The sequence below is a fragment of the Callithrix jacchus genome, chromosome 5 (assembly GCF_049354715.1).
Source record: "Callithrix jacchus isolate 240 chromosome 5, calJac240_pri, whole genome shotgun sequence".
NCBI classification, from domain to species: Eukaryota; Metazoa; Chordata; class Mammalia; order Primates; family Cebidae; genus Callithrix; species Callithrix jacchus.
Genome location: NC_133506.1, coordinates 87,458,364 through 87,480,461, shown reverse-complemented (window position 1 = coordinate 87,480,461; position 22,098 = coordinate 87,458,364). Strand labels below are relative to the sequence as shown.

At 36.4% G+C, this 22,098-nt stretch overlaps 1 protein-coding gene across 29 annotated transcripts in view; it reads right to left on the bottom strand.

Annotated features, from left to right (window-relative positions):
• EFCAB3 (EF-hand calcium binding domain 3) overlaps positions 1-22,098 on the bottom strand; it is a 466,563-nt gene that overhangs the window by 189,768 nt on the left and 254,697 nt on the right. For 26 of the 29 annotated variants that reach the window (XM_035300329.3, XM_035300331.3, XM_078373418.1 and 23 more), the window contains 7 exons: positions 19,663-19,767; positions 19,128-19,178; positions 13,932-14,036; positions 9,392-9,445; positions 7,967-8,071; positions 6,792-6,845; positions 6,089-6,193 (listed from right to left, as the gene is read on the bottom strand). In XM_035300329.3, coding sequence (XP_035156220.3) covers positions 6,089-6,193; positions 6,792-6,845; positions 7,967-8,071; positions 9,392-9,445; positions 13,932-14,036; positions 19,128-19,178; positions 19,663-19,767 — 579 coding nt within the window. Of the gene's footprint in view, positions 1-6,088; positions 6,194-6,791; positions 6,846-7,966; positions 8,072-9,391; positions 9,446-13,931; positions 14,037-19,127; positions 19,179-19,662; positions 19,768-21,116; positions 21,839-22,098 lie in introns of those variants that run through there. The other 3 variants (XM_078373443.1, XM_078373444.1, XM_078373445.1) reach the window with 3 other exon arrangements.

Here is a 22,098-nt window from a genome sequence, read left to right as displayed (position 1 = left end):
GTTGTCCTTTTAACATTTATAATTCTTGGGCTTTAATAAATAGCTGTATCATCTGTAATAAGAACTAAGATTTCTTGGACCATAAAGTCTATCTTAGGTAAATGTTTTCTCTAGTCTTTTGGATGTATTCTGTTTTTAATTCCCTGTTTCTCTTGGAATGGATGATAACACATACTGGTATACATTGAAGGCCATTGTTTATGACATTATGTTATTTTCTATTATTGGACAAAGACAATGAAAGAATCCCAGATAAAGGAGCAATGAACAGCACAGTGTGTGGTGAACTAATACTTTTAAATCTTGCTCAAGGGAAAAATGCCACATAAGAAGTAAAAAGATCAGTCAAGAGGTTAAATGGAGTCAGGGTAATATCCTGTAACAGTTTATACTTTGGTTTCTGATTTTAGACTGTCTGGATCAGGGAATACAGCAGTGAAAAAAAGATAATCCTGGCTCTATGAAGTTTACATCAATTTGTTTTGTTCATGGCTATATCCCGGAGACTGAAACAGAGGCTGGGACATGGGTTTTCAATAAATATAATGAATACATAAATTAATTAAATGAGCCAATTGATAAAATGCTTAGCACTGTGCCTGGCATATTGTAAGAGTCAATGTATATAAGCTATGAAGGATCATTGAAGAGTTTTAATCTGAGGAATAACAATGTCAGATTTTCACCTTAGCAAACTCATCCTGGCTAGTTTATATAGAATGAATTAAAGGCAACAATATGATTATTAGACCAGTCAAGAGGCTTTTGTAGTAGTATAAGCCAGAGATTATGAAGATCTGAATTAAGGCTAGAGTAGCCAAAATAGCCAAGAGATTTTTAAGAGGAAAAAAAACGAGATAGCATGAGATGCCAAAGATAATTTGTAGATTATTGCATGGTAACTGAGAATAAATACTGGTGACAGAATTTTTTAAAATCATGAATTAGAGAAGTAATTCATGATTTTTGTTTTACCTTTTATTTGCTGAGTTTGGATTGTCATGAAAAAGCTATGTCTGAATAGGAATTTGTTATTATAGGAGAAGATTTCTGAATTTACCTCAGTTTAACTAACCTGATGGTCTAAACTTGATTTTCCCTTTCTACTATGAATTTCCACATTCAGACTGATGCTGATGGCATCAGAATAATTTGGAATATTCTGGTAAGGGCAAATTGCTAAAAAAGTTCTGCTGAATTTGGAGCAAATAAGATAACTATAAAATGTCTGGAGAAATAACTAACATAGATTCTGACTAAAATTTCTTGTCAATTTTTTTTTGAGACAGGGTCTCATTCTGTGACCTGAGGTGGAGTGGTGAAGTGGCACAATCATAGCTCACTGTGGCCTTGACCTACCAGGCTCAAGTGATTCTCCCTCCTGAGCCTCCTGAGTAGCTGGGACTACAGGTACATGCTACCACGTTTGGCTAACTTTCATATTTTTTGTAGAGATGGGGTTTTGTCATGTTTCACAGGCTGGTCTAGAAATACTGGGCTTTAGTGATCCACCTACCTTGGCCTCCCTCCCAATGCTGGAGTTATAGGCATCAGCCATGGCACTCTGCCTTCTGGTCAACTTAAAAAAATTTTTATTCTTAAAAAAAAAACTGAAATTGGGAGTGTAGACAATTAATAATTATGTTTATGCAAGAAAATTCCCAAAGAGAATGTCTACATTAAAGAAAAAGCAGCAAAGTCTCTGGATACAAAATTAACTTGCAAAATCACAAGCATTCCTAAACACCAATAACAGATAAACAGATAGCCAAACCATGAGTGAACTCCCATTCACAATTGCTACAAAGAGAATAAAATGCCTAGGAACTCAACTAATAAGGGATGTGAAGGACCTCTTCAAGGAGAACTACAAACCACTGCTCAAGGAAATAGGAGAGGACACAAACAGATGGAAAAACATGCCATGTTCATGATTAGGAAGAATCAATATCATGAAAATGATCATACTGTCCAAAGTAATTTATAGATTCAACACTATCCCCAATCAAGCTACCATTGACCTTCTTCACAGAACTGGAAAAAACCACCTTAAATTTTATATAGAACCAAAAAAGAGCCCGCATAGCCAAGACAATCCTAAGCAAAAAGAACAAAGCTGGAAGCATCACGCTACCTGACTTCAAATGATACTACAAGGCTACAGTAATTAAAACAACATGGTACTGGTACCAAAACAGAGATATAGACCAATGGAACAGAACACAGGCCTCGGAAGTAATGTTACACATCTGCAACCATCTGATCTTTGATAAACCAGACCAAAACTAGAAATGATACCCTGTTTAATAAACGGTGTTGGGAAAACTGGCTAGCCATGTGCAGAAAGCAGAAACTTGACCCCTTCCTTACACCTTATACAAAAATTAACTCTAGATGGACTAAAGATTTAAACACAAGCCCTAACACCATAAAAACCCTAAAAGAAAACCTAGCAAAACCATTCAGGACATAGGCATAGGCAAGGACTTCATGACTAATACACCAAAAGCAATGGCAATAAAAGACAAAATAGACAAATGAGATCTAATTAAACTTAAGAGTTTCTGCACAGCAAAGGAAACAATCATTAGAGTGAACGAGCAACCAACAGAATGGGAAAAATTTTTGCTATCTACCCATGTGACAAAGGGCTAATATCCAGAATTTACAAAGAACAAAAACAGATTTACAAGAAAAAAACCAAACAAACCCATTCAAAAGTGAGTGAAGGACATGAACAGACACTTTTCAAAAGAAGACATATATGAAGCCAACAAACATGAAAAAATGTTCATCATCACTGGTCATTAGAGAAATGAAAATCAAAACTACATTGAGATGCCATCTCATGCCAGTTAGAATGGCAGTCATTTAAAAATCTGGAGACCACAGATGCTAGAGAGGATGTGGAGAAATAGGAACACTTTTACACTGTTGGTGGGAATATAAATTAGTTCAACCATTGTGGAAGACAGTGTGGCAATTCTTCAAGGATCTAGAAATAGAAATACCATTTGACCCAGCAATCCCATTACTGGGTATATACCCAAAGAATTCTAAATCATTCTATTATAAAGAGGCATGCACATGTATGTTTATTGTGGCACTGTTCACAATAGCAAAGACTTGGAACGAACCCAAATACCCATCAATGATAGATTGGATAAAGAAAATGTGGCACGCATACACCATGGAATAGTATGCAGCCATAAAAAAAGATGAGTTTGTGTCCTTTGTAGGGATATGGATGAATCTGGAAACCATCATTCTTATTAACTGACACAAGAACAGAAAACCAAACACTACATGTTTTCATTCATATATGGGTGTTGAACAATGAGAACACATGGATACTGGGAGGGGAATATCACACACTGGGGTCTGTTGGGGGTTGAGAGGTTAGGGGAGGGATAGTGGGGGGTGGGGAGATTGGGGAGGGATAATATTGGGAGAAATACCTAATGTAGGTGATGGGGGATGGAGGCAGCAAACCACTATGGCATGTGTATACCTATGTAACAATCCTGCAAGATCTGCACATGTACCCGAGAACTTCAAGTATAATTTAAAAAATAATAAATGTAATAAATAAATAAAAGAATGGAAAAAAAGAAAAATCAGAAAATTATGAAATTTTTTTTAAGCAGAGAGGAAATAACTATCAACTTAAAATGATATTACTACAGAAATGATCAATCAAGAACATGAGCAAATCATCCTGGATTATTCAGGTGGGCTCTAAATTGAACGACAAGTATCCTTATAAGAGTGAAATAGAGATTGATGCAGACACAGAAGAGAAAGTGACTTGAAGACAGAGGCAGAGAGTGGAGTGATGAGGCCACAAGTCAAGGAAGCTGGAGAATGCTGACAGCTACAAGAGCTGGAAGAGGCAAGGAAGGATTCTCCCCTGGAGCCTCTGGAAGGAGGAAGTTCCTGTTGACACCTTGACTTTAGACTTCTGGGTTCTAGAATTGTGAGAAAACAAATTTCTGTTTCTTGAAACCTCCCACTGTGTGTTAATTTGTTGCAGCAGCCACGGGAAATTAATTCAGAGGGCATGGGCTTGCTGAGGGCTTAAAAGAAAAAAAAGATCCACAGAGGAGAATCTCGGGGTCAGAAAGAGGAAAAAAAAAAACCAGAACATGAGCAAAACAAAAATGTTTTCAGAAAAAAAAAATGGCCTTGGGCCTGTTTTTTCTTTCAAGTAAAATGTTTAATATATCATTTTATGATCCTTTATTTTAACTCCACTTTAAGATGATCTGACCAACTACTTGTCTCAGTCATTCAAGATAAAAGAACTCTACTATCCTAGACTGAATCACATGGGATAAGTCTCAGTTTGAGATCAAAGATTTGAAAGCTTAAACATACACAGGTAAGTGAAATCATCTAGGAGAAGTTTCGTTGTGGAAAGAACAACAGACTGAGCATAGAACTGTTATATCACCATCATTTAAGCCAGTATTTTTCAAAAATTTTTATCATAAGCTTCACTAAGAACTCTGAACACCCACCATATCTCAAACACACACACACACACACACACACACACACACACCCCACAAGATTTTATGAAACAATATCTAGCCTTACTGTGTGACATATGCTCTGATATTTTCTTTGCTGTTCTATACTGCACTATTTCATTAAAAAAATGCACACTTAACCCATGAGTTTGAGGGGAGAAATAGAAGACCATAAACATTGAGATTTAGGAAGGGCAGAGAAGAAAATTATGGAGAGTATGAATAGCAGCTGAGAATATAGAGTTGTAATAAAAGAAAAAAAATTAATATTATTAAAGGCATCAGAGAGCTCAAGTTAGAAAAAGATGAGTGGTGTCATTGAGACACCATCTCATGCCAGTTAGAATGGCGGTCGTTAAAAAATCTGGAGATGACAGATGCTGGAGAGGATGTGGAAAAATAGGAACACTTTTACACTGTTGGTGGTAGTGTAAATTAGTTCAACCATTGTGGAAGACAGTGTGGCAATTCCTCAAGAATCTAGAAATAGAAATACCATTTGACCCACAATCTCATTACTGGGTATTACCCAAAGGATTATAAAGCGATCTATTATAAAGACACATACACACGTATGTTCATTCTGGCACTGCTTATAATAGCAAAGACTTGTAACCAACCCAAATGCCCATCAATGATAGACTGGATAAAATAAATGTGGCACATATACACCATGAAATACTATGCAGCCATAAAAAGGGGTAAGTTCATGTCCTTTGCAGGGACATGGATAAAACTGGAAACCATCATTCTCAGCAAACTGACACAAGAACAGAAAACCAAATACCACATGTTCTCACTCATAAATGGGTGTTGAACAATGAGAACAAATGGACACAGGGAGGGGGGCATTGGGGGCTTAGGGGAGGTATAGTGGGAGGGGTGGGGAGATTGAGGAGGGATAACATTAGGAGAAATATCTAATGTAGGTAACTGGCGGATGAAGGCAGCAAACCACCATGGCCTGTGTATACTTATGTAACAATCTTGCAAGATCTGCACATGTACCCCAGAACTTAAAGTAAAAGAAAAAAAGAGTGATGCACATTGGATTTATCTACTAGGATGTTGCAGTCAGCTAAGTAAGAGTATTTTTTAATAGAATGGTGAATATGGGAACCTGATGCATTGGGAGAAGAAAATGTGAGGTGATCTCCCTTCCTTGTATTAATAAACCCTTCTCTTCCATTTTGAATGCCACCTCCTGATCATTTCCTGGCTTAACAAAATCTTGCCTTCATTTTATGCAATGTTTAGTATCAATAGGGGAAAAAAACTGGATTTTAGATTAATTGAAATGATTAAGAGAATCAATAGATTCTCTTAGATTAATTGAATTAATTTAGAGAATTATTTCTCTTAGATTGATTTAGATTAATTGAAATTATGAAGAAATCAAGAGAAATGTTTTTTTTCTCCTAACTTTAAGACTGACGTCTTCTCAAAGTTTTTGAAAAGTCATTGATATTTTGATGCTCTGGTTGGAGAAATTCTTATTTTTAAGTTTAAAAGAATAAGTACTCCTAAAAAAGTATAGGGGTGATTACAGTGCTCACAGTCATCTGGTAGTCTTTCTGTTAGATCCATGAATTCCTCTTCCGTTATCTTTATCCCCAGGTTTTCTAAAAGAGTGTCCAGCTTATTGACATCAACAATGCCTTCTAAGTAAGGAATAGGAAAGGAATACGGTAAAGCAGAATGATTCTAAAATTGGACTATGCATTCATGCTGCTGTATTAGTTTTCTTTATTGAGGATGAGTTTTATCACAATGAAAAAATATCATTCAATTCCTAGCATAATTGTTAAGATTTTGAGACAAACACCAAAAACTTGTCTTTTACAGCTAACAGAAGGATAAAAATTAGAACTGAATTCCTCAAATCTTATTCTGGGAACAAGCCTATAGAACAAAAATATTCTTAAAGAAGGTTGAAAATCTAGAGCTAAAGATGACCATAATATTCTGCAGAACAGAGTTATTTTTGTTGCTTGTATTTGCAAATTATTTGTCCTGCTTTTGACTGAAATCCTTATCTGACAGCCTTTACTCTTCACCTTTTGCAATGTATTTAAGTTTTTTTTCCCTTTGGGACTGAATGAGGAAAAAATCCAAGAAAGTCTAGCACTTTCTGGCAGATGATAGTAAAATAAACACTTGGTTACTTGCATATCTACGGAAGGAGCCATAAATAAAGAAGATTTATATTTTAACAGTACAAATAAAGGTTTAAGACTTCTTATTGTGCTGCTTACTCACGTTCAAGAGACTTCATGCCTTTCATCAACCTTTTCTGATACACTTTTCCATCAGCTATAAAAAATCGGGTATTTTGTAAATAGAGTTAGAAGATAGTACATATCTCTTAATTTCAGAAGGAACTTAAAATCTTTGCCTAAGGAACATTTCAAATGCAAATAGATAATACACAGTAACAAAATGTTCACTCTCAGTAGGACATGAGTAAAATGCAAATCATAACAATTATATGTACCCACCTACTTTTCTGTATTGGGAATGTAGGGAAAATAACATTCTCTACTGCTGTTTGTGGGAATTCAAATTATAATAACTTTTCTGGAAAGAAATTTGACAAAATAAAATATCTTCCTTTTGCAACTTTACTTAAAGACATCTAATCTTGACGAATTTTAGGATGTTTGCAAAGTTTTCTCCACAAGGTTGCCAAATAAAGTAAAAATATATATTTATAAACAGGAAACTGGAAATATAAATCTCAAGTTTTTGATAGTAATTATTATTTTGAGGTAGAAATAGAGATGTTTTGATTTTTTTCTCTGCATTATCAAGATTTTCTATGATGAGTCACATTAATAGTGTGATGAGATAAGAATGATATATACATAAATATTATCTGTCTTTATCATTTATTCATCATCTAAAAAGTACTAAAAGAAAATGATGTAAGATTTTAACTTTGATTATCTTTGGGTTGTGGAATTAAAAGCATTTTCTATTTTTCTGAAATTTTTTAGTTTTATTTCCCCTAATAATAAGTTAAGAAACGTAATCTTTTCTCAATGTACAAAATTATCCACTTGCTGGTAAACTATATATTCTATTTTTTAGAAACACACACAGCTACATTATTTAGTTTCTTTTATTGTCTCTCTATTCCTGCTTCTATCTCCTCCTTTCTCTATTTTCTTGTCCCTTTTATTTTTCTTCTAATCTGTTTTTACAATTCTAGCTAAACAACCACCTAAAGATGTAAATAATGAATTTGAACTTTGATAGCAACTTGCAGCTGAAAGGTTTGATGATTTTCAATTAAAATCTAAGTGATGAATTTTTTCTTTGCATTAGTATTAGCTTTTAAACAATTTTTAAACATTTTTAGTTTATTTTGGAATGTTTTTACATATCCACAAAATCAGACTATCTAAAAAACCCAATGGCATCCTAATACTTACCATTAACTGGCAATGTTTTCAGCAAGTTCAAGAGTTCATTAGGCATGAGCTCAATCCCCAAGTTTCCTAAAACACTTTGAAGTTTATTTGTATCAACTTTGTCTCCTTTGAAAGAAAGAACACATGGCAATTTTAGGATATTATAATTATCAGAAAGAATGAAAAAGCTGAACCATATAATGACATCTTTACTTACATATTCTCCCATCCAAGTACTAACCAGGCCTGACCCTACTTAGCTTCTAAGATCAGATGAGATCAGGTGCATTCAGGTTGGTAGGGCTGTAGACTACTTACATATTCTCACATATTCTTTTTTTTTTTTTTAATTTTACTTGAAGTTTTGGGATACAAGTGTAGAACATGTAGCTTTGTTACATAGATATACATGTGCCATGGTGGTTTGCTGTACTTATCAACTCGTCATCTAGGTTTTAAGCCTTGCACACATTAGCTATTTGTCCTAATGCTCTCCCTCCCCTCTCGCCCCCCATCTCCCGACTGGCCCTGGTGTGTGTTGTTCCCCTCCCTGTGTCCATGTGTTCTCATTGTTCAGCTCCCACTTATGAATGAGAACATGTGGTGTTTGGTTTTCTGTTCCTGTGTTAGTTTGCTGAGAATGATGGCTTCCAGCTTCATCCATGTCCCTGCAAAGGACATGACTCATTCATTTTTATGACTGCATAGTATTCCATCGTCTCACGTATTATATTCGTGTTTAAGGATGAGTGAGAAAGAACTTCATTGATTCTTCATGGAAAGACAGAGTGGCCTCCTAAGCCTAATGTAAAGACATGCTAGCATAGAAGAAAATCCAATTGTACAATCAGCCTACAATTTAGAGGTATCCAGTCTGTTTTCCTTTTAGTGCTGAATCATGTGATTATTATTTAAAGCAACCCAATCCACTTAATCCTTTAAAAATATTCATCTTCTTATTTTCTGTGTCTACCTAAATTTCGACTACTTAATCCAGAAATTATAAACTCAAAAGCTCACGAGAGTCTGGAGGTAGAGGAAAGGAGTGAAATTGGCTTTGGTGAAACAGAGAGCACATGCTTTATTCAAAGAGAAAAAACATCAGCTGTTTTGCAAGTGAATGCAGATTTAGTATTTTCAGACCTTATAAAAGTTGACAGCAATTTGAATTCAACTCATGGGTGGCCAATTTGTAACCTCTCATTAAAACACTGGTTCAGATCAGCATATTATTGCTAGAAGTCACAGAAAATATAAATAATTTATTACTCAAATATCACCATTCATTTTTATGTCCAAATCCTAAATAACTCAAAGTCAAAGGCAGAAGAACAATTGTATACAAATATGTAAAATATCAGCACTAATATATTTAATATTGGGAAAGCACCATGCAAAATACAACAGAGTTCGAATTCAACTAAAAATGTTTTAGTAATATCTTACCCGTAAAATATTTTATTTCATTCATCACCTTTCTCAGATCAACCTTACCATTAACTGTAAAACAAGGAATAAATTAGACAGAAACATGACAATAAGACTATGAAAATGTTGTTGCACAGAGCAGAATTTAATATTTATTTGCTTTAGAATATGTAACGTTTGCTACACTCTCCTTAAGAAAGCTCAAATGATAATAAACACAATTATTTCCTAAATACAATTAATCTTTCAGCAGCACTGATGTATTATGCTTTGGGGAAGAACAGTGACTAATTGCTAGTTTCTGAAAAAAAAATTACTTTTTTCTTCTAGAGGCAAAGTAATACTTATTCCATATTAATGAGAAAAATCTAGCTACAACCTAGGAAGATTAAAAATGTGGTTATTTCATGAATTCAATACACTTATCTTTTTGAGTCCTCACAAAATACCAGTAGAGTGGCCAGAAGAGTGTATCAATTGTTAATAGTCTTGTTAAGTCTATGATGAGAAGAATTTTTTGATCCTTAATCTACATCTATTCAAGTATTCCTGGACACAAATAATTTCTGTGTCAACACCAGCTACCAGTCAGGACAGCAGGAAAATGTGTTTTTATTCAACTGGCCTATTATAGGTAATCAAGCCCATGAGAGAAAAAGATAAGATCTTTGAAGGAGATTACTGTTTTTTTGGCTTTGTGTATGGTTTGCTATATTGAGGAGTCAACTAAATCCTTTTGTCTTTTGCTTGTCCACCTGGTTTTTAATGAAAAATTCTGACCCAGGATGGAAGGATGCTCTGCCATAGGCTATTTAATTGGGTATTTCAACTGAGAACTAGGCCCTCAGGGAGTTCTCTTTCATTAAAATATTCTAAATTTATCTCAAATAATAAGGAATCTATTAGCAGGAATAAAAACATTCTATGTGACAAGGAAAATTTCTTTTACCTATGTTATTTTTAAAACTTTTTTTAAAGTTCAGGGATACAGGTGCAGGTTTGTAATATAGGTAAATATGTGTCATGGGGGTTTTTTGTACAGATTATTTCATCACTCAGGTTTTAAGCCTTGTCCCCAATCGTTACTTTTTCTGTTCCTCTCCTTCCTTCCAATTTCTATCCTCAGGTAGATCCCAGTGTCTGTTGTTTCCCTCTATATGTTCATGTGCTCTAATCATTTAGCTCCCACTTATAAGTGAGAAGGTGCAGTATTTAGTTTTCTGTTCCTGTGTTAGTTTGCTAAGGATAGTGTCTTCCAGTTCCATCAATGTCCCTGCAAAGGACATGATCTCTTTTTATAAATAGCTGTATAGTTATTCCATGGTATAGATGTACTTCATGTGATGTTATTCTTTTGTGTTTACCTTAATCAAAGTTTTGAAAGAGATCTGTAAATGTGGAGACCTGAATAGGAATCACTGTCTCTTTTACCACCATCTCCAAGCTGTTTGCCTTTTGGGAATCAAATGTTACTGGTCTCTATAGGCTGCTAGGCATATATCAAGCCTTAGGCTCTGATGGTGTCCTGGAAGAAAGAAGGGACATGGGACTCTCTCCCCCATGGACTAGGAAAGCACCAGAAAAGTGTTGGAGCATGGGACTAGCACTGAGAAGCAGTAAACTTGGGGAAGCACTTGACACATAAAATCCTAAAAACTCTGATGAAGGCCAATAAAGGCCGGCATGAGGTGTTCCCAGTTCATATGACTCCTAAAAGGCCAAGAAGAAATAAAACAGGTAGGCAGAAATGTTCATTCTCCTGAGATGGTGAAAGTACAAGGATGTCAGAACAGAAGCTTCCTTCCACTCTATAAGTTCAAAAATAGTCTGTTGAAATGTGTTCTATGAAATCATAATTAAAGGCTCTTGAAATTGAAGAGAGATTATGTAAGATAAATTCTAATAAAAGCACTAAATTACCTCAGTAAAACTTGGGAGCTGATAGTTTGTTAGAGTTGGGAATGTATAGTTGGGGAAGTGAAGACATTCTATAGCTCTCATGGTTGGGGGAAGAGGATGTGATGGGAGGAGTAACAGTGTTCTAAAGTATCATTCTATTGGGATCATGTGTGTGTGTGAGATGAGGGATGAGATAGAGAAAAAATAAAATATCTGGTGGGAAAGGGTATCTTGATGGAGAATAAAGCAGTCTTTTTTTTTGCCAGTAATAGTAAAATCATATGTAAGTATGACAGTGAATGAGAAGAATGAGCTCATAGATGATTCAGAACCCTAACTTCTGAGTTTTCTGGCTGAGACATCACGAATCAGAGATAAGCCATCCTCACTATGTTCTGTCTGAATTCCTGACCTACAGAATCTGTGAGTATAATAAGTAGTTGTTTTATGCCACTAACTTTTGGAGTAATTATGTTGCAGCAATTAGAAAACTGGAGCAGAGGCTTTATACAAAATAGTATTTACTATATGCATCACTTATATGTTTTGGGGTAGGTAAAACTGATTCATGGTAGAAAAAATTGGCATACTGGTTGCTTCTGGGGCCAGGTGAGGACTAACTGGGATGGAGCATGAAGGAAATTTCTAGAGTGACAGTAATGTTCTATATCTTGATGTCTAGGTTACATAGGTATATGCATATGTCAAAACTCAGCAATCATGCACTGTAGATGTATATTAATAATAACATTAACTATACTAAAAACTAACCAAAAGCGAAAAAAGAGAAAGATTGTCAGACTCAAAACACAGAGGCTAATTATATGTTGTATACAAGATACGTCCTTTAAAAATATGGGTACAGATAGACTGAAAACCAAAGGAAGGAAAAAATATACCAGGTAAACAGAAAAAAGCTAGTAACACTGGTAATACTGGACAAAGTAGTATTTAAGGCAAGACATATTACAAGAAATAAAAAGGGACATTTTAGAATGATAAAGGCACCAACTCAAAAAAGAAAATATAATACTAAAATAGCTCAACCACACATAAAATAAAAGTACATGTGAACATTTAACTCATTATTCTTACTAAGTTCCCTATTTCATTTTTAACTTTTATTTGGAATGGCTGAATAATAACAATCACTACCTTTCTCAGATAATTGTCAGGGGACGGGGGGCATTCCAGTTATCCTTCACTGGCATTTCTCTTTTTCTCTCTTCCATTTATTTATCTTTCTATGTTAACTTTCTTTCACTATATTCTTCTAGCATCTTCCACCAAATTCACAATTTTGTCAACTTAATTTTCCTCTTTCTGTGTATTATCTGGCCAGTTAGTGGCTCTGTTAACACTTTCATTGTTTTTTAGTAATAGTTCAACACATTTCTTACTTAAGAGTATAAAAAATGTTATATATGTTACTTAAGGTTATAAAAAATGTTATATGCCGGGTGTGGTGGCTCACGCCTGTAATCCCAGCACTTTGGGCGGCCAAGGTGGGTGGATCACGAGGTCAAGAGATCAAGACCATCCTGGTCAACATGGTGAAACCCCGTCTCTACTAAAAATACAAAAAATTAGCTGGGCATGGTGATGCATGCCTGTAATCCCAGCTACTCAGGAGGCTGAGGCAGGAGAATTGCCTGAACCCAGGAGGCGGAGGTTGCAGTGAGCCGAGATTGTGCCATTGCACTCCAGCCTGGGTAACAAGAGTGAAACTCCGTCTCAAAAAAAAAAAAAAAAAAAAAAAAAAAGTTATATATGTTACTTAAGGTTACTTCCACCTTGTTATTAATACCTAATCCAAACCCAGGAAAGGATATAAGTTGATATGATGTATACATGCCAGCATCAGGGGAAAAGGAAAAGGAAAGGAGGTAGTTTAAACTGTCCACCATAAACTTTCTCCATAGGACCCCTATAAAAGTGAGAGACAGAGATAGACAAACACTGATTCAAACGTGTGTCATGTACAGCAGGTCTATCTGGCAATAGTAAAAGGGAAAAAAAAACATAAAAGATTAAGTACCCTTAAAAAAAAATAAATGTGCTGATGTCACCTATTAGCACAAAGGTAGCACCATGGCCAAAGGTATGGACTGGAATTTGAACAATACCTATCAATTCTCTCTACCTTACAGGGAATATGGAGAAAAGTTGAATATAAAAGCAGGGAAGAAGGAATATAAAAGCAGGACAGAGGGAGTGGGAGGAGGAGAGAGAGAGGAGAGAGAGAGAGAGAGAAAAGCAGAGATAGAGAGAGAATGACTCATGATCATGAAATCTTTCTCCAAATACACATGAAATCAGCAAGAGATACTGTGTGTTCTTCCTTTGGACCTGAGTTTTTCCTCTAAGGTTTTCAGAATGCCTTCCTGATGCCAAATAAACTTTTTTTTTTTTTTTAAGAGACTGAGTCTTGCTATGTTGCCCAGGCTGAAGTGCAATGGCTATTCATAGGCACAAGCATAGTGCACCGAAGCCTTGACCTCCTGGCCTCAAGTGATCCTCCTGCTTCAGCCTCCAGTGTAGCTGGGACTACAGGTAAGCACCACTGAATCCAGGTCCAAATAACATTTTTAATGATTGTTATAAATAGGCTTATAAGACTTGTTTTTCTGTAGGGTTTAGTAATATATAAAGTTCTCACCATCAACTAGTAGGTTTTGTGTTAGATCTTCAAGTTCTTTTTCAGTGAGGTTTATGCCCATGTTTCCCAAAACTGTATCCACTTTACTGGAGTCAATCTTCCCTCCTTATTAAAAGAGAGATATATAAGCAAAAGCTAATGTCTATAAAATGTGGGGAAAACTATCAACTTCTGAGGATTATGGCTAACATTTTCATACAAAAGACCAAATACTAAGAAGACATAAAGACAGTCAGCAACAGAGTTAGAATTAGAGTTTGTTGTTTTAATAGTCACGATAAGCATACCCAGTATAAAGTTTTAAAGATCACTGAATAACTTCTCACAGAATTTCAGCAAGGTGATGATCCAATGTTTCTATCTAACTCATTTTCTCTGATTGTCACTGTGTTTATTTTTACAATAACTTCTAGTTATGTTAAGGGATGCTGGATTTTTCACTCCCATTTTCTTTTTTAAACAAAAAAATTTAAAAATGTATTCTAAAAAACAACTAGATACATGTACAGAATGTGCAGGTTTGTTATATAGTTATACGTGTGCCATGATGGCTTGCTGCTCCTAATGACCCATCCTCTAAGTTCCCTCTCCTGACCCCCATCCCCAACAGGCCCTGGTGCATATTGTTCCCCTTTTTGTGTTCATGTGTTCTCAGTGTTCAATTCCCACTTATGAGTGAGAACATGTGGCATTTGGTTTTCTGTTCCTGTGTTAGTTTGCTGAGGATGACGGCTTCCAGCTTCATCCATGTCCCTGCAAAGGACATGATCTCATTCTTTTTATGGCTGCATGGTATTCCACGGTATATAAGCACTACAGTTTCTTTATCCAGTCTATCATTGATGGGCATTTGAGTTGGTTCCATGTCTTTGTTATTGTAAGTAGAGCTGCAATAAACATACATGCGTTGATTTGAGATCTTCCTAGCCTTCTGATGTGGGCATTTAGTGCTATAAATTTCTCTCTTAACACTGCTTTAACTGTGTCCCAGAGATTCTGGTACATTGTCTCTTTGTTCTCATTGGTTTCAAAGAACTTCTTGATTTCTCCCTTAATTTCATGATTTACCCAGGAGTCATTCAGGAGTAGGTTGTATTTCTGTGGGGTCAGTGGTGATATTCCTTTTATCATTTTTTATTGTGTCGATTTCATTCTTCTCTCTCTTCTTATTAGGCTAGCTAGCAGTCTATCTAGTTTGTTAATTTTTTCAAAATCCAGCTCCTGGATTCATTGATATTTTAGAAGGTTTTTATGTCTCTATCTCCTTCAATTCTTCTCTGATATTAGTTATTTCTTGCCTTCTGCTAGCTTTTGGATTAGTCTGCTCTTGTCTCTCTAGCTCTTTTAATTGTGATCATAGGGTGCTGATTTGAGATCTTTCTAGTTTTCTGATGTGGGCATTTAGTGCTATAAATTTCTCTCTTAATACTGCTTTTTTTTTTAAAATACTGCTTTATCTATGTCCCAGAGATTCTGGTACATTGTCTCTTTGTTCTCACTGGTTTCAAATAACTTCTTGATTTCTTCCTTAATTTCATCATTTACCCAGAAATCATTCAGGAGTAGGTTGTTCAATTTCAGTGAAATTGTGTGGTTTTGACTGAGTTTCTTAATCCTGAGTTCTAATTGGATTGAATGCACTGTTGTCTGAGATTGTTCATTATGATTTCAGTTCTTTTGCATTTGCTAAGGAGTATTTTATTTCCAATTATATGGTCGATTTTAGAATAAGTGCCATGTAGCATTGAAAAGAATGTATATTCTGCTGATTTGGGGTGGAGCGTTCTGTAGACGTCTATTAGGTCTGCTTGGTCCAGAGCTGAGTTCTAGTCCTGAATACCCTTGTTAACTTTCTCTCCCATTAATCTGTCTAATATTGACAGTGGGGTGTTAAAATCTTCTACTATTATTGTGTGGGAGTCTAAATCTCTTTATAGGTCTCTAAGAACTTGTTTTATGAATCTGGATGCTCCTGTATTGGGTGCATATCTATTTAGGATAGTTAGCTCTTCTTGTTGCATTGATCCCTTTACCATTATGTAATGCCCTTGCCTTTTTGGATCTTTGTTGGTTTAAAGTCTATTTTGTCAGAGACTAGGATTGGAACTCCAGATTTTTTTTGTTTTCTATTTGCTTGGGAAATATTCCTCCATCTTTTTATTTTGGGCCTATGTACGTCTTTGCATGTGAGATGAGTCTCCTGAAGAGAGCACACTGATGGGTCTGGACTCTATCCATCTGCCAATCAGTGTCTTTTAATTGGGGCATTTAGCCCATTTACATTTAAGGTTAATATTATGTGTGAATTTGATCCTGTCATCATGATGCTAGCTGGTTATTTTGCACTTTAGTTGATACAGTTTTTCCATGATGTCATTGGTCTTTATATTTTGGTATGTTTTTGCAGTGGCTGGTACCCAGTTTTTCCTTTCCATATTTAGTGCTTTCTTCAGGAGCTCTTGTAAGGCAGGCCTGGTGGTGACAAAGTCCCTCAGCCTTTCTTTGCTTGTCTGGAAAGGATTTTATTTCTCCTTTGCTTATGAAGCTTAGTTTCACTGAATATGAAATTCTGGGTTGAAAATTGTTTTCTTTAAGAATGTTGAATATTGGCTCCCACTCTTCTCTGGCTTGTAGGGTTTCTGCAGAGATCTGCTGTTCGTCTGATGGGCTTCCCTTTGTAGGTAACCTGACCTTTTTCTCTGGCTGCCCTTAACATTTTTTTCCTTCGTTTCAACCATGGAGAATCTGATGATTTTATGTTTTGGGATTGCTCTTCTCAAGGAGTATCTTAGTGGTGTTCTCTGTATTTTCTGAATTTGAATGCTGGCCTGTCTTGCCAGGTTGGGGAAGTTCTCCTGGATAATATCCTGAAGTATGTTTTCCAGTTTGTTTCCATTGTCCCTGTCTCCTTCTGGTACTTCAATCAATTGTAGGTTTGGTATTTTTTATGAAGTTCCCTATTTCTTGAAGGCTTTGTTCATTCCTTTTCATTCTTTTTTCTCTATTCTTTTCTGCCTGTCTTATTTCAGTAAGGTGGTCTTCAAACTCTGACATTCTTTCTTCTGCTTGGTCAATTCAGCTGTTCATACTTATGTATGCTTCATGAAGTTCTTGTGCTGTGTTTTTCAGCTCCATCAGGTCATTTATGTTCCTCTTTGAACTGATTATTCTGGTTAGCAATTCCTCAACCTTTTTATCAAGGTTCTTAGCTTCTTTGCATTGGGTTAGCACATGCTCCTTTAGCTTATCATAGTTTTATTACCCATCTTCTGATGCTTACTTCTGTCAATTCATCAATTTGATCCTCTGTCCAGTTCTGCACTGTTGATGGAGAGACACTGAGATCATTTGGAGGAGAAGAGGCACTCTGATCTTTTGGGGTTTCAGCGTTTTTTTCATTGACTCCTTTTCATCTTTGTTTTTCTTGTTTCAGTCTCCAAGGCTGCTGACCCTTGAATGAGGTTTTTGTGAGGGCCTTTTTGTTGTTGCTGTTGGTGATGCTGTTGTTGTCACTTTCTGACTGATTTTCTTTCATTAGTCAGGTCTCTCTTCTGTAGGGCTGCTGCAGTTTGCTTGGGGTTCACTTCAGGCTCTATTCATCTGATTTGCTCCTGTGCCTGGAGATGTCACTCAAAGAGATTGGAGAACAGCAAAAATGGGTGTGTGCTCTCCTTCTTCTGGGACCTCTGATCTCAATGGGCACCTGATGCCAGTAGGATCACTCCTTTATAGAGTGTCTGACAACCCCTGTTGGAGGGTCTAACCTGGTTGGGTGGCATCAGCAGCAGGACCCATTTAATGAATCACTTTATCCCTTGGTGGAGAGAGTATGCTTCACTGGGAGAAACCCACTCCTCTGTGCTGCCGGATTCCTCAGAACTGCCAGGAAGAGAGGCCAAGTCTGCTGGTCTGCAAAGATTGCAATTACCCCTCCCTTTAGGGGTTCAGGTCCAGAGAGATCCAAATTCTGTCCCTGAGCCTCTAGCTGGAGTTATTGGAGATCCCACAGGGAAGCTACACCCAATTAGGAAGGATGCGTCAATGTTAGGCCTGCAGAGGCACTCTGGCCGCAAGCTGTCACAGCTGGTATGTTGGACTGTTCGGACAAGTCTTGGGACAAAGCCGTCCAGCTTCCCTGGTGCCAGGAGGGGAAAAGCACAGCTTGGAGCTATAGAAATAGGTGCCACCCTTCCCCCACCCAGGGAGCTTAGCAAGCTAGGCAGTTGCAAGTCCCAGTGCTGGCTGCTGTCCCTCCCATAAAGAGCTCAAATGGCTTAGACAACAGGCAGCTGCAGCTGGTGCTGGCCACCCTTCCCCACTGGGATTTCAGTAGGCTTAAGCAGATTCCAGTTGAGAGGCTGTAAGAATCTGTGCATTCCAAGGTTGGGATGCTAGGCGCCGGTGGCAGGGGTTCATGAGTGGGATCTTCTGATCTGTGGATTGCACAGTTCCATGGAAAAAGCAGAGTTTTTCTGGCTGGGTAGCAAGCTCACTCACTGCCTACCTTGGCTGGGGGCAGGGGGTTCTCCTTTCCCATGTTGCTTACAGGTGGGCCACCACACCACACTGTTCTTCTTTCTCTCCATGGGTCACACCAGCCTTCTAGTCAATTTTGATGAGAGACCCTGGATACCTTGGTTGCTGGTGAAGGATTTACATGTTTATTATGGTTTTTTTTGATGGGCGCCTCTGAACACCACTGCTTCTAATCAACCATCTTGGCCCTGCCCCATACGTTTTTTTAAATTTTAATTTTTGTGAGTACTTATTAGTAGGTGCCAATATTTATAGGGTACATGAGATGTTTTGATATAGGCACACAATGTGTAATAATCACATTACATAAAATGAAGTATCCATCCCCTCAAACATTTATTCTTTGTCCTATAAGCAATTCAATTAACATTTTATTTAAGTTAAAAAAGTAATTTCCCTTTACTCTTTGTGGTGTAGACTTGGCTGTAATAATTTTTTCTGTCAAAGTTTGAAAAATTCCAGGAAAGCATGGGAATTCTTTCTGAGTTACACTATAGGAAGTGATTTCTTAAAGTAGAGGGTAAAGTATAAAAGAAACAAAAGTATGTAATAATATGCATGTTATGTGGCAGGATGCACAATTTAATCACAAGGAAATTATGTAAATGCCAAACATTATACTCTTAGATTAATCAGCATTTTATTAAGCATCTCCCCTACCTTTAAGAAACTTTATAGCATCCAGCAATCTTTTCTGATAGAATTTTCCATCTGTAAGAAAAAGCATTGTTCAGATCACACAAGAGCAATGCGGGGCTTTATAGAAAATACAAAACCAGGAATTTCAGAATGGAGAAGGCTGTAACTTTATTAATATAGGCAGTTAATACTGCCACTCTACCATGCCAAAACATATCCTTTCTTCTTATTCTGTGATATTTCCATTGTCCCCTATTAGATCACTCCCTTTCCGTTCTTTTTCTCATTTATTCTGGCTTAAATTTTTGATCTTTCAGTAGAATCAAAAGTAATAAAATACATAACTGAACACTGATGCCAGAAAACAAGATGACACAATTGGTGATCCTCAAAATAAAAGTCGAATGGCACAAATAATCTTTTAAAATATAATGGGGTCATTTATAATTATGTAACATGGGTCATAGATTATTTTTAAAGTTAGATAATTTTAGAAGTTTTCACAATTTAACAATAAGCCTCCCTGGAAGACTACATTTTTATTTGAAATACTCACCATCAACTGGCAGATTATATACCAGTTCTGTGAGGTCTTTATCTGTAAGCTCTATCCCCATGTTTCCTAGAATTGTTTTCATGTCATTGACATCAACTTCCTCTCCTTCAAACAGATAGAATGGTAACACATGAGATTCTAAAGGACTACCTAATTATTCTAAACAATAATTACATCTTCTATTTATGCTAAATAAATATCTTTGATTAATCTGGAAAAGGTGAGATTACAGGCTTATTAATAAAACATGCCATTTATGTTTTGTTGCTAAAACATTGATAAGTCAAAGATAAGGTTTAGAAAGCTGGACACAATAATTTCATTAAAAAATAGCTTAATTAGAAAAAAAAGCAAACTTAGAGGCATCACATTCCCTGACTTCAAACTATGCTATAAGACTACAATAACTAAAACAGTATGGTACACATACAAGAACAGACACATAGACCAATGGAACAGAATAGAGAACCCAGAAAATCAGCAGTCACCTGATCTTCAACAAAGTCAACAAAAAGAAACAATGGAGAAAGAAGGCCCTAGTCAATAAATGGTGCTGGGATAATTGGCTAGCCATTTATCAGAATGGTAGTTGTCAGCACAGGCTAGCTATATGCAGAAGAATGAAACTGCACCTTTACCTTTCACCATATATAAAAAGTAAATTGAGATAGATTAAAGATTTAAATGTAAGACATCAGACTATAAGAATCCTACTTTGGGAGGCCAAGGCAGGAGAATCCCTTGAGCCCAGGAGTTCAAGACCATCCTGGGCAACACAGTGAGACTCTGTGGTGGTGTGTGTCTGTAGTCTCAGCTCCTTAGGAGGCTAAAGGGGGAGGACTGCTTGAGCCCAGGAGGTTGAGGCTGTAATGAGCTGTGATAGTGCCACTGCACTCCAGCCTGCACAACAGAGTAAGACCGTTTCAAGAAAAAAATCCCAAGTAGCAACAAAAAAACCCCTATAGGCATCCTAGGAGAAAATCTAGGAAATGCCATTCTGAACACTGGTCTTGGAATACAATTTATGACTCAAAAAGCAATTGTGACAAAAACAAAAATTGACAAATGGGAACTTATTAAACTAAAGAGCTTCTGCACAGCAAGAAAACCCATCAACAGAGTAAACAGATGACTTACAGAATGGGGGAAAATATTCACAAACTATGCATATGGCAAAAGTCTAATATCTAGAATCTCTAAGTAACTTAAGGAAATCAACAGGCAAAAACAAATGATTCCATTCAAAAGTGGGCAAAAGACATGAATGCTTTTCAAAAGAAGACATACATGCAGCCAACAAGCATATGGAAAAAAATGCTCAACATCACTAGTCATCAGAGAAATGCAAATCAAAGCTACAGTGAGATATCATCTCACACCAGTCAGAATGGCCTTTATTAAAAAGTCAAAAACAGCAGATGCTGGCAAGGTTGCAGAGAAAGGAGAATACTTACATACTGTTGGTTGGAATGTAAATTAGTTCAGCCACTGTAGAAAGCAGTTTGGAGATTTCTCAAAGAACTTAATACAGAATTACCACTCAACTCAGCAATCCCATTACAGGGTATATATCTAGGAGAAAATTAATTGTTCTACCAAAAAGATATAGGCACTCCTATGTTCACCACAGAAAATGCATGGAATCAGCCTAGGTGGCCATCAATGGTAAATAAATTCTGATAAAGAAACTGTGGTACATACATACCACAGAATACTACGAAGCCATAAAAAAATGAGATTATAATCTTTGTAGCTACATGGATGCAGCTGGAGGCCATTATCCTAAGCAAATTAGTACAGGAACAGAAAACCAAATACTGTATGTTCTCACTTATAAGTGAGGTAAACATTGGGTACACATGGACATAAAAAGGGCAAAAATAGGACTAGGGACTACTAGATGGGGTGGTGGGGAGAGAGACATGGGTTGAAAAACTACCTATTGAATACTAAGCTCACTTCTTGGGTGATAGGATCATTTGTACCCCAAACCTCAGCATCACACAATATGCCCATGTAACAAACCTGAACATGTACCCCCTGAATCTAAAATAAAAGTTGAAATTATTTTTTAAAAAGAAGCTTAATTTCAAAAGACTTTAAGAATAACAGGAACACATATAAAATATGTGTAAAGAATTGGAATCATACACATTTAGTATTTATATTTACTTTGTACATAACATTAGTATTTATGTGATCAGTAAACAGTTGATTACATATATGAAAAGTATATTATCAAGCGTTAAGGTTTCTATCGCTAATTTTCTCAGTATTCATGTCTGAAGATAATTATAAAGTTAAATAAGAATGAACTTCGTCCACATGTGGTGGCTCACGCCTGTAATCCCAGCTCTTTGGGAGGTGAATCACAAGGTAGAAAGATTGAGACCATCCTGGCCAACATGGTGAAACCCAGTCTCTCTCTACTAAAAA